Below are 12500 nucleotides of genomic sequence, written 5' to 3'. Positions count from 1 at the left end.
TCTGTGGAGATCTAGCTGCATTGGTCTCGTAGTGTGGTGGGCTGCATCCTGATGGAAAACGCATCTGTGAATAATCTGTCAAAGAGATGTCTGGAAAATGTGTGCACATTGACGAAGAGAAGAAAGGGAGGGTGAGTGAGCGAGATGGAGGGAGAGCGGGGAGAAAGGAACAAAGAGAGAGAGAGAGAGAGGGAGAGAGAGAGAGAGAGAGAGAGAGAGAGAGGGGAGAGAGAGAGAGAGAGGGAGAGAGGGAGGGAGAGAGAGAGAGGGAGAGAGGGAGGGAGAGAGAGAGAGGGAGAGAGAGAGAGAGAGAGAGAGAGAGAGAGAGAGAGAGAGAGAGAGAGAGAGAGAGAGAGAGAGAGAGAGAGAGAGAGAGAGAGAGAGAGAGAGAGAGAGAGAGAGTCGTGAAAATAAATGAATGCGGACATTAACCTCCTGGAACCCCCATTAGACATGTACCACTACCTCCTTCCAGTAGACCCTGCCGGATAAGGGGGGGAGTAGTGGTGGTGGGGGTCGGGGGTAGTGGTGAGGGGGGTCTATGGTGGTGGTGATGGGGATTGGGGGTTGGGGGGGATTTAAAAAGATTGATCTTACATCACTTTCGGAAAGAAAAGGATGTTAGAAAAAGGAAAAACACTCAGCCAAGTTAATCCAATTAGAACAACCAATCGTTGCTACTAATTGACGCTTAAACAGCACAGCTGAGGGGGGGGGGGGGGGGCTGAGACGCCACCTTGGGCTTGAGAACACTTGAGGCGGTTCCACACCGACGCACCCAGAATACAGGACTCCTTAGGGGCTGAAGGGGCTGTGACCTGCTGGAATCACACGTTGGTTAGTGAGACAATGGCCCTCCTTTACAGAATGTAAGGGGGCCCTGTCGGGGGGGGCCCTTACATTGAGATATGTGTCGAAGAACTCGCTATGTTCGATGGAAGAGATCCCTGTCACAATACGCCTGACTGGAGCATGAAGTAAATCCTCCCAGCGCCTCGGTAACCGTCGTAGCGGGGAGTAACATGCGCTGCGAAGGTGGCTAGAGGAAGCCTTCCGCCGAGCGCGGCAGAGAGAGCTCTGCACGCGCAGCGGTACTGTGAGCAGAACCCGGCGGTTGCCTAGCAACTCGTTTCCACATGGCAGACGCAGGTGACTCTTTGATGGGCTCTGAGTGTGGAAAAGCCCCGCTGCCAAGAGAGAGGGGGGGGACGGGGGGGGACGAGAGGAGAGAGAGAGAGAGAGAGAGAGAGAGAGAGAGAGAGAGAGAGAGAGAGAGGGAGAGAGAGGGAGAGAGAGGGAGAGAGAGAGAGAGAGAGAGAGAGAGAGAGAGAGAGAGAGAGAGAGAGAGAGAGAGAGAGAGAGAGAGAGAGAGAGGGGGAGGGAGAGAGAGGAGAGTGAGAGAGAGGGGGGGGGAGAGTGAAGTATAACTAGCAGGATTAAAGGGTTTTAATGCGTGTGTAATAGCTAAGGCCGCGGCCCGGGGAGAGCACTGCAGCGAAGCGCACTGGGATGACTTGAGCAAACAGTAAACTATCCAATACCCATTGGACAGGAGGAGGTGGAGGGGGAGGAGCTGGAGGAGGAGGAGGAGGAGGAGGAGGAGGAGGAGGAGGAGGAGGTGGAAGTGGAGGAGGAAGAGGAGAAGGCGGTAAAACTGGAGGAGCTGGAAGTGGAGGAAGAGGAGGTGGAAGTGGAGGAGGAGGAAGTGGAGGAGGATAAGGTGGAGGTGGAGGAGGAGGTACTAGAGAAGGTGGAGGAGGTGCAGGTAGAGGAGGTGGTGGAGGAGGAGGAGGAGGAGGAGGAGGAGGAGGAGTGTCTGTTGCCTCTGACCTCTCCCGCCTCTCAAATCCTCGGCTTAATTGGAGACTCTAGCGTATCGATTTCCATTATGGTTCTTTTATTTGCTGTAGTGGACCAAGTGTGCCCAGGCCAGATTTCATGTGCACGATAAAATCCAATAAAATACAAATAGGTCACCAAATGAACCCAGTGATTTTAAAACAATTGCAAAAAGAAGTGTTTCCTGTTTGCGTTCATTTTTATATCAGACTTTAGAGAAGATTTGAGGTGTAGAACAGAAATATCAAGTCATTGCTTTGAAAAAAAAACACATTATTTTATTTCTCTTTTAGAATTTGTTTCAGTCAAAAACACACTCCATAAACAAGCAGTAGGACTGTATTTGAGTGCAGCTATATTTCAAAAATCATAAACAAACATTTATTTAATAAATACAGTTCTGCCCGTGTAGTTTAATGTAGGTGTTGTCCGGGCATATTTACAGTACATCATAAATAATCTTAACAGAGGACTCACATATCTGGCTCAGACAAAATAAATCCAAACTTGTATAAATATAGGTTTATCTGATGCGCAAAGGAAAGAAAGGTTCCAATGAGGGGTGGGAACTTGGTATTCCCATACCGGTGTTATGAACTGCTGCCGTCACAATGGTGTGTGACATCCAACATCAGCCTTGAAGAGATCCATCAAGAAAAACACAATTAAGATGCATTCTGCGGCTTTCAAGGGATCACTTGCATATTGCTAAATATGTTGTGACAGTGTTAATATACATGCATGGCCACAATCTCTCGGAAACAATTACAGCAAACATCATGAAGGCAATCATGTTGACGGCGTATGGCCTGTCAAGTATAGCAGTCAGACTGAAGGGCTGACATCTTGTGTGGCCAATCAATATCTTCTCTTCAATCAGATTCCATCATCATATTTAGAGTTTGCTTTACCATCCCTCCCTCTTTACGTCCCACACTGTAGACTCACCAATACTGTATAGTCGCACACAGTGGGTGAACATTCTCATATATCCTAGATAGCAGTACCTATGCCCTTCAAAAGGCTATGAACAAGACGGGTGTGGGCGGAGGAACCATAATATAAACTCAATGGGGTTTGCATATTTATTGTTGGCTGTATAGTGTCTATGCTGCTATGCTGTAGCTTCTTCTGCATTAAGTGCATACAACCGTGGACCTGATATCGACTAGCAACGCATCCTGCAGGGGAGTTAAAACGTGGCGTAAACCTCATCACTGAAAAGTCTTTCTCTGATAGTGCAAAGAGGAACCGACGCTTCGATCACAAACCAATCAAACCGCAATCAGTAGAGGTTCAGCACACCTTCCGCGGGCGCTTCCTTTGCGATGCAGTGGATGTGGTGTGAACGCCTGAACGCAACGCAGCAGGCCGTATGCACGGGTGTAGCTTGCCGTTAGCTGCTGTTGGTGATGATGACGGAGGTGGCCTTGTGTCCCACGCTCTGCTCCGCCTGCATGCGCAGGTGGGGGGTCACGTCGTAGTGGCTGGCGCCCGTGGCCGTGGCGCCGTAGTAGCCCCGCAGGCTGTCCGAGTCGTACAGGTGCTCCAGGGCGTAGCCGCTCAGGGAGTACGCCGCGTGCTTGTCCAGGTAGGGGCAGGCGGCGTGGGGCTGGGAGGGGTAGAGGGCGGGGGCCGGGGTGGGGGAGACGGAGCAGGGCCCGGCGGCGCGGCCCATCGGGTGGTGCAGCGGCACGGAGAGCGGCGACAGGTCCGTCCGGAGGTAGTCATTGGCCGCCGAGTGGTGCTCCGACCCGGGGCTGCTGAGCTTGGACAGTGGGGCGGGGCTCTGGGCGGGGCTGAGTCCGCGACACGCCACGCCCTGCAGCGGCAGAGACGCCTGAGGGTACTCAGGGGAGAAGCAGGACTGGCCACGGGGCAGGCCGTTGGCGGGGCCGAGGGGCGTGCCGTGGGGGCCCTTGCGCAGATGCAGCCGGCATTCCTCCTCTTTGATCATCTGCTGGGTCGCTCGGATCAGGGTCTCGATCTTGCTGGGTTCCTGCGGGCTGGCGCGGTAGCTCTCGCCGCGGTAGCGCTCCCCCGAGTCGCTGGCGGAGCCCCCGTCCGGGGAGCTGCCCACGCTGTCCTCGTCCCACTGACCTCGCCCTGCGGAGAGGGAACAATCGTGGGGTCAGTCAGACTGACGGCCGTGCACAGGACTAAGAGTCCGAGCTTGTCTATCCGGCAAACTAAAGGCTTTGTTATGGTTGGACGTCGACGCAATGCGAGGGGGTTTACGGACCCATTACGTCGTTGCGGACCCTCCTTTCTTCCCCCGCAAGGGCCTGACGTGCGCCTCCCAAAAATTGTAACCTTGTGTCGAGGGCTGTGATTCGGATTTGCGTTGCGTCGACGTCCAACAATAACTAAGCCTTAACATGGCGGCGGCGGCGGTTCTTACCGTGCAGGTTTTGAAGGGCTGCGATGTGCGGCATGCTGCCGTCGTAGCCCTCTGGGTTCTCCAAGGAGGGGCCCTTCGGCGTGGGGGCCATGGAGCGCGCGGAGCCCCACCACGCGTCCCTTCCGGCCGGCGGCGGGGGTCCCAGGAAGTAGCGTCCCGCCTCGCAGCGGCCCCTCTCGCAGCCCTGGTTGTGGGCGTGGCCGTTGGCGACCGTGTGGTGCTCCTCGGAGAGGGGGAGGCCGTAGCAGACGGGGCGGGGGTCCGGGACCTGGCGGTAGGCACAGGTGCTCTCCGAGCCCTCGCTCTGCTCCAGCAGATGCGGGGAGGTGGAGTCCGTCAGAGGGCTGCCGCCCCAGGGGCTGTCCTGGTCCGACTCAGAGCGCTCCGTCTGGAAGCCGCCATACTGCTGGGATATGGGATGAGGAGAATAAAGCAACGATTTATTCCGTCATGACGTTTAGTTTTCAGAGGGTTGAGTCGTGATTTTACTTGAAAAGATTGACAAACCACAAGCTTCCATAACCTCCAGGATGAGGTGAGGGTTTACCTGCGTGTAGGGGGAGAGCCGGGCCTTGGTCTTGGGACGGGGCGCGCGGCCCTTGGGGGTCCTGCGGTGGTCGGCGAGGGCGCTGGGGGCACCGCCGCCGCCGATGCTGCTGTAGGGGAAAGGGGTCTTCGGAGAGACCTGGTCCAGAGAGAGCTGCAGGCCTTTGTACTCCGTCTCCCTGAGAAGCAGAGCGATCCCGTCAAGACCACACACCACATCACACAAGCTCGGGGGGCCCATGAATTAACCATGCTCCGTAATTACACAAAGAGAAGACCCCCGGCTTCCGCGGTAGGACTGTTGAATAAAGACCGCAAACAACCCGTGCGTTCCCAGAGTCGGTCGCTAATTTTCTCCCGCTAGGTGCGAAAAGAACCATTAACATCGTTCAGCAATTAGACCGGAGGCACACTTAGAAGGCGAGCGACATGCGCGTGAACGAGAAGAGAAAGGAGGGGTGGGAGAGAAGAGGGGAAGACATTAAAGTGTGGACCGGCTGCTGAGATTCTTGGTTCACCAGAGGGATTGTAGCAAGGCCTTTTACAAACAAACTACAGAAGAGAAGCTGTCCAATCAAATACACAAGGAGATTAAGGGCTGTGTGTAGAAACATCTTGCCCCCAGGATTGCCTTGGCCACCGCAGCACTGGGAAGATGGGAATTGATTTCTGGGTAAAGCTCTGTATGGATCTTGCCTTGGCCGATAAATCAACTTTTAGACAAGAGAGAAACTTGAGCTGGGTTTGCTTTGGACAAATACTGATCTGTCTTGCTTATACATATTTGTCCCATTCGCAACCGTATATGCACATATGGACTCACACATGCTTTGAAGGAAACACACAGTCTCACTCTCTCTCTTTCTCCCTCTCCCTCTCCCCTCTCTCTCTATAACGGCAAATACACACAGACACACACGCACACGCACACACACAACCACAAAGAATCACATTTGCGTCACACTTTTGAATAGCCTTCGCCAGACTCTGCAGTTCTGTTTAGCGTTCCACCAATGGCTGGGCCATTGGTGGGTTTTTATCTAATGTAAATTAAATACATGTCTGAGAGTTCTGTATCTGCCTCACTGCACGCCATAGAATTACTTAAGGGCAGTCATGTTGTAACCAACAATGGCGCTATGGCACTACCGCAGACCAGGCAAATAAAGAGGTTATCAGTGCTAGCCAAACACCGGGGGGTCATGCGTGGGTGAAGGGTCCACCCCCACCTGGGTAGCCGGGGAGCCGGGGTGGGGGGGTGGGTTGGGGGGTACCGGAGCAGACCAGAGCGGACCACGAACACTCAGGACCACGGCCCGAGTCTGACCCGGCCCTATTGTTTTACGCAGACGTCTCTTCATCCTGATAATGTGTGATAATATACAAAGTGAGATATGGCTTTGGTTTGGAGAGACCACAGAGATAATAAAGCTCAAAATATATGATAAAACCAAAATGCTAAAAAAGGAACTCCTTTTCACCCAAACTGGGGCCCACAGAGTCTGGTAACGTATACAAACAACCGATTAAAACGTTCTGAAATCATAACCGCTATGGAATTTGACTTTTGGGAGGAAAGTGTCGATGTTGTGTGTTAACATACACTCTGCCAGGAGCGTCAGAACACAGCAGATCTGCTTTGTGTTTCACAGAAGTCTTTCCAAAAGGCCTCACTCTTTTCAGCACTCTGGGTCGCACATATGCTTAACACACAGAAGGTGATTAAATAATGGTGCAGCAGGCAAATAAATGTCCACCCCTGTACTGTGCTGGTACTTGGCTGATGTCCAGCCATTATCTCTGGTATGCATGCAGTTTTATTCGCTGAACAATGGGAGGAGGTACAATACGTTATTTTTTTCTTTTTCTTTATTGAATCCCAATGGAGCTTATTTGGGTAGGATAAAGAGGCTGCAGATCCCACATCAGTGCAAGGCAGACTAAGTGGCTCTCTGTGGTTCGTCTACACACACGCCCACGGAGAAGCCGTGCTTAGATAAACTCTGCCAGGTGACTGGGGCCCTACTTGGCCCGGCCGACGCGAGACAACAGCCAACACATGAGCGCAAAGTCTGCTAATAACAACCCTGAGGCCCGCCGACACAAACTGGCGCTGAACATAAGCCTTCCCCTGGCACAGCAGCAGCTAATGCAACAGTTCCTCTGTTGACGCAGCAGCAGTCAGGGGTAGAGTAGTAGCACAGACGAGACCGGCTAAGTTTTCCATCAAATGAAAGCAGGATTTAAGCATTCTTCATTACACACTGTTGGCCGTTCCATTTGTAAAAATCTGTATTTTGTCTCTGGTTTCCCCTAAGTCTGTTGGAGAGGAAGGAGGGGAAAAGGAGAGGGGAATATAAAAGTGGGCCACCAGTAATAAACAGGTGAAACGACTTGACCCGAGACGAATCAGATGCATTCAAAACACGGAGCAAAATCGAACTATCCTGTGTTCGACATTTCTGCGATTCCACCAAAACAGGGCTTTGACAAACACATGTCGCGTTTCCAATTAACCTCCAGTTAATTGCTTTTACAGGGGATGGTTTGCCGAAATCTCTAGTGCTAATATTCATTATCTTATCAAAAAGAGGGAAATGACAGCCCCACTGAGATGTGGAGATATAATCCCCCCCTGGCCCGGCAATGACAGAACACATTCAGGTGGTCATGTGATCCAAAGTGTCCATCGGTATAGGTCACCTGACCCATTCAAAACAACTCAAATTTTATCAAAAAATAATAAACTTCAATGTATATGTGTGGTATTCCATTCACTCTGTATAACAGATCACTGATCACTCCAGCCACTCAACAGAACCAGCATACTATCCCTCGCCTGGTTTGCATTCACTTTTCTCCGAAGAAACAACAGCAGTGTGTGTGTGTTTGGGTGTGTGCGTGTGTGTGTGTGTGTGTATGGCAATTTCACTCACGTGAGAACGTAGTTGACGCTGACGATGCAGTGGGGCCTTGACGAGCGGCTGTTGTGCACGATGGTGGCGTAGCTCTGCACCCACACCCAGCCCCCCTGCTTGGCCAGGAAGCGGTAGTATTTGGTGGTCACTTGACCCTTGACCAGCACTGCGGAGAAGGGGAGAGACGTCAAACACCGAGAAACACACACGGGAGTGCAACATTAAAGGCAGATATCGACCGAGATATCAACACAGAGAAAAACATGAGTGTTTATGACACCGAGCTACAACACATTGCTAACGGGAGATAGCAAACACAGAGAAACACATGGGTGTTTATTACCATGAGCTACAACACATTTCTAAAGGGAGAGCTCAAACACAGAGAAACACATGGGTGTGTATTACACTGAGCTACAACACAACGCTAACAAAGAGACACACATGGTTCTTCTAACTTGGACGCAAATTAATTTATGTATGGGCTGACTGTGGCTGATCAGAGAGAGAGTTGCAAAGCCACTTCTTCTGAGTTACTATTGCATTGCACACTGATCAGTGCAATGTGCTTTTCAGGCATTTGATTCATGGTTGTTTGGTACTGGGAACAAATAACATTAACTCACACAATTCAACGACATAATAAAGCATTTTGAAATACAAATATATAGTTAAAGGACCAATTGTGTCACATTGATGTGTAAAAGTGGTCAGCAACCAAAATACATATATTTCTAGATAAAAATATGGCCAAATGGACCCTCAAATGATATGCAGGGGAAACAAAGGAATCCCGTACAATACAATAAAACACCTTCCACTCACTTGTCGCTGCAAGATTCACGATTTAGAAACCCCATGACATGGTGAAGAAAAGCTAACAAAGCTGAATTCACAATCACATAAACACGGCGACAGAAACACAATTCACTTTCACGATACAGCACATCCGACACATCGGCAAGCGATCGCCACTGATCGTGTTTTTCAAGGGCTGCTATTCTTCCACTGTGTGTTCTACCAGACGGTGGAGGGTGAGAGAACGAAACAGACTCACTAACTCACACAAGTGGTGTGCACATCTCAGGTGGAAGGAGTCACAGGTGTGGACGTGGTGGTACAGAGTGTTCTCGATCAGATCCTGTGGTTCGTAGCCCGTCAGATCAGCCACCCTGTCAACACAGTGTCAGCAGTGAGGCTCAGAGAAGCCTGTTTTTTACCCATCAACACGGTAGCGGGCATCACACACATGCACAAGAGTATGTTTATGCATGCACGATGAAGCCATTTATGAAGTAAACACTGAGAGACATGCCTCTCTCTTGCTCTCTCTCTCTCTGTTTCTCTCTCTCGCTCCCTCTCTCTCGCTCTCTCTCCGTTTCTCTCTCTTGCTCTCTCTCTCTCTGTTTCTCTCTCTCGCTCTCTCTCTCTGTTTTTCTTTCTCGCTCTCTCTCCCTCGCTCTGACACACATTCTCTCTCTTATTCGATCGCTCCATCTCCATCTGTTCGCTTCTCTCTCTGTCTCTCAGACACACAACCAACCACGCACACACACACACGCACACACACACACACACACACACACACACACACACACACACACACACACACACACACACACACACACACACACACACACACACACACACACACACACACACACACACACACACACACACACACACCAGCCTTCCTCCTGTCTCCTGTCACACACACACACCCACTCACACACCAACCACTGACACAGTCACACAGAAATCCACCACACACATCCAACACAGCCCCACGCACGCACACAAAGGCTGAAGCCGCGAGTGTACCGTGAGTCCAGGAAGATGAGCTTCATGTCCAGGCTGGCGCGGAACATGAACATGTTGCTGTGGAGCTTGATCTCCGTCACCGCGCTGGGCGGCAGAGAATGACCCACCGCCACCAGTCCCACGTTCTGGTAGCAGCCGTCGAAGGGAGACATGTCCAGGCTGTACTGGCGGATCTTCAGGTAGCCGCTGCAGTGGATCACCTAAAGCACAGAACCACACATACAAGGGTGACTGTTGGGCTATTGAAATAGGCACCACGTGCTAGGTCTTTATAGCACCAGGGTCTGTGATCAGTCCTATAGTGGTCCACTACTCAATGAAGTGCTGACTGTCTCAATTATACATGTATATTGAATGCCATTTTTTTTATAGCTAAAACCTGCTTTGACAATTAAGAAGGGATAATAATAACAATTATAACCATAATAATATTGTTATTTCTGAATATGAATTTTCATGGTTGACATCACATAAATTATGTAAATCATATGTAATTAGCCTATGTTATTATTATTATGATTAATTTTTTATCAAAGTAACTTAAATGATTGTTACCTTGTAGCCCCCGCAGGTGAGACCAGCGTTTCTCTTCGCGAGGACACACTTCATTCTGAGGAAGAAAGAGCGCTCCATTTCATATTCTAGAGAGAGGAAAAAGTCAATAACGGGGTTATACAGACGGAGCCACATTTAGACTGTTATGTACAACGTAGGCCTGTCGACTGCAGGCCGTGTTACAACGTTGCCCTTACCCTGAACAAAGTGCGAATGGTAGGGTTGGTGGGCCGTGAGGACCGCGGTCATCTCGTCGTGGTCGGCCGGGTGAATGTACTCGTAGATGCTGTTCCCCGTCAACTCTACCTGTTGAACATAACCCACCCTTTATTTGATTGAATCACGCTGTACGCGGCAACAAGGCCTGTTAACGTGTGACCTATGAGTGGTCGGTCGATTGAGGGGCCAGTGTGCTGTGGGCGCCGTACCTGCGACAGGCCCAGGTGGACGGACGCCGTCTCAGAGATGTACATTATTTTACCATCCGGAGCCACGACGAAGATAAAGCCGTCCAGCGTCTAAAGGGGGTTGAAAACAACGTCACTGAATTGGTTTGGTTTACTTCAGCGTGTTTTGTGTGCGTTACTGTGCGTTACTGTCAATGTGCGTTACTGTCAATGTTTTTTTGTTGTTGTAAATATAATTAGAATAAGAATCAGGGCAAAATATGTAAACATTTGAGATATAGGACGGATAATGAACGCTTAATCAGGGTGTTGCAGTCTACTTAATCAGGTTATTATGATATCAATCAATCTCATTATTCGTGATATACAGCCTATCATTAGTATCGTTAAGATAGCCTATACTGCCGACAGTTACTTTAATAAAAACGGTTTAATATAAATAATAATAATAATAATAATAATAATAATAATAATAATAATTGGCTACGATAATAATACCATAAGTCATATTCATAATGGTAATCATAATAATAATAATACACATGAAATACCTATATTTTTTGCAAAAATAAATATCCCTGAACATAATTCCAATGTACTTTTAACATTACGTCGTCTTAACAGTAATGCTGCTCCTCGCTGGCTCCATGTTGTTACAATAATGCTGGAGCCGCGAGGAGCCGCGAGGAGCGCAGAGCCCTGGAGGACAGCCGCCAGCCCTGGCGCGTGACTATGAATGCATTGAACTTATTACTTTCAGAGTAAAAGCCACATGAATGAGAGCAGCAGGAGGCGGCGGCAGCAGGCGGAGAATCAACGCCCGTTAAAATATGCGTTCAAAATAAACCAATATGGCAGAATGAGACAAATACTAACACTAATATTACTACTAATAATAATAATGATGATGAGAATGAGGATGATGATGAAGATAAAGATGATGATAATAATATTAATACAATATTTTTTATTATAATTAATAAAATAAATAAATAATAAGATGGTGATTATCCGTAGGCCTATTATCCTTATAATTATTATAATTTAAACAATTAAAAATATAATGGTAATATAATATATATATAGATGTTACATTTGTTTTTCCTTAAAACACAACGATAACAGGCTAAAATTGGGCAGCGCCCAACCGTTGAAGTTCATGGCTCATGTAACACATCTGGAGTTAAGAGAGACGGTGTGTTACAGAGGATGAGCACGTGCCTGTAAAAGATGCGAGCCCAACTCCCGTCCAACGTTGTCGAGAGACCGACTCACGTGACCCCAGGACTCTCCAAGGCCTGGGACAGAGATAAAAAGAAATAGGCTCGTCCATTACATACTGACATGCAGAGTTTTATTATTCGGTAGCCTATAGGATTGAGGTTAAATCGAAACACCAACGGGGGATAGGCCTACATACTTTTTATATCTATGATTTGCCTTACCACAGCATTGGGTCCTGATTTACCATGGAATTATAAAATAAATGTGTACAAAAAATGACAAAAGTCCTGCAGTATAAATTAGACGAACGGACGAGCATGATATATTTCGGTGTTACAATAATCTATAGCATGTACCATAAGGAAAAAATCTATAGGCTAGGTTATATCAAATTAAAATCCTCATACGTAATCTCAAACGTTGGAAGCATTATTTTCCAGAGACCGTTCGGAGGCAGGACATTTGTAGGCCTGCATCTAAATTCCCCGGGACAAACACCCAACTCATCTCATCACAACAAATAAGAGTAGCCGTCCCTGAGCTCCGATCCCCGATTGAAATGCAAATCCTGGACTTCGGAAACAAACATGTGCCACGCAAAGATCACAGTAGCCTACAGCTGTTTCTCATCTGAATATTAAGCAATATAGACTTCGCATTTGCACAAACAATCAAATAACATTGTAATCACAGCTAAAAAATAAGCTCCATATAGGGCCTTTATAAAAAAACGATCGAAGATGCAGAATATATCCACCTTCTCCAAGCATAGATACAATTCCTAATAAT

The 12500-nt window shown here is 48.6% G+C and overlaps 1 protein-coding gene across 1 annotated transcript in view; it reads right to left on the bottom strand.

The window, feature by feature from the left end:
* Window positions 1-2062: 2062 nt before the first annotated feature.
* Window positions 2063-12500, bottom strand: part of sim1a (SIM bHLH transcription factor 1a) — a 14477-nt gene continuing 4039 nt past the window's right edge. The window contains exons 3-12 of the mRNA XM_030371643.1: window positions 11709-11785; window positions 10509-10598; window positions 10278-10386; window positions 10081-10166; window positions 9526-9725; window positions 8770-8876; window positions 7723-7870; window positions 4788-4965; window positions 4241-4646; window positions 2063-3945 (exon numbers count right to left, since the gene is read on the bottom strand). Coding sequence (XP_030227503.1) covers window positions 3236-3945; window positions 4241-4646; window positions 4788-4965; window positions 7723-7870; window positions 8770-8876; window positions 9526-9725; window positions 10081-10166; window positions 10278-10386; window positions 10509-10598; window positions 11709-11785 — 2111 coding nt within the window. The 3' untranslated portion in view covers window positions 2063-3235. The remainder of the gene's footprint in view (window positions 3946-4240; window positions 4647-4787; window positions 4966-7722; window positions 7871-8769; window positions 8877-9525; window positions 9726-10080; window positions 10167-10277; window positions 10387-10508; window positions 10599-11708; window positions 11786-12500) is intronic.

Source organism: Gadus morhua, chromosome 11, assembly GCF_902167405.1.
Source record: "Gadus morhua chromosome 11, gadMor3.0, whole genome shotgun sequence".
Lineage (NCBI taxonomy): Eukaryota > Metazoa > Chordata > Actinopteri > Gadiformes > Gadidae > Gadus > Gadus morhua.
The sequence above is the reverse complement of the archived record's forward strand: the minus strand, read 5'-3'. Positions and strand labels throughout refer to the sequence as shown.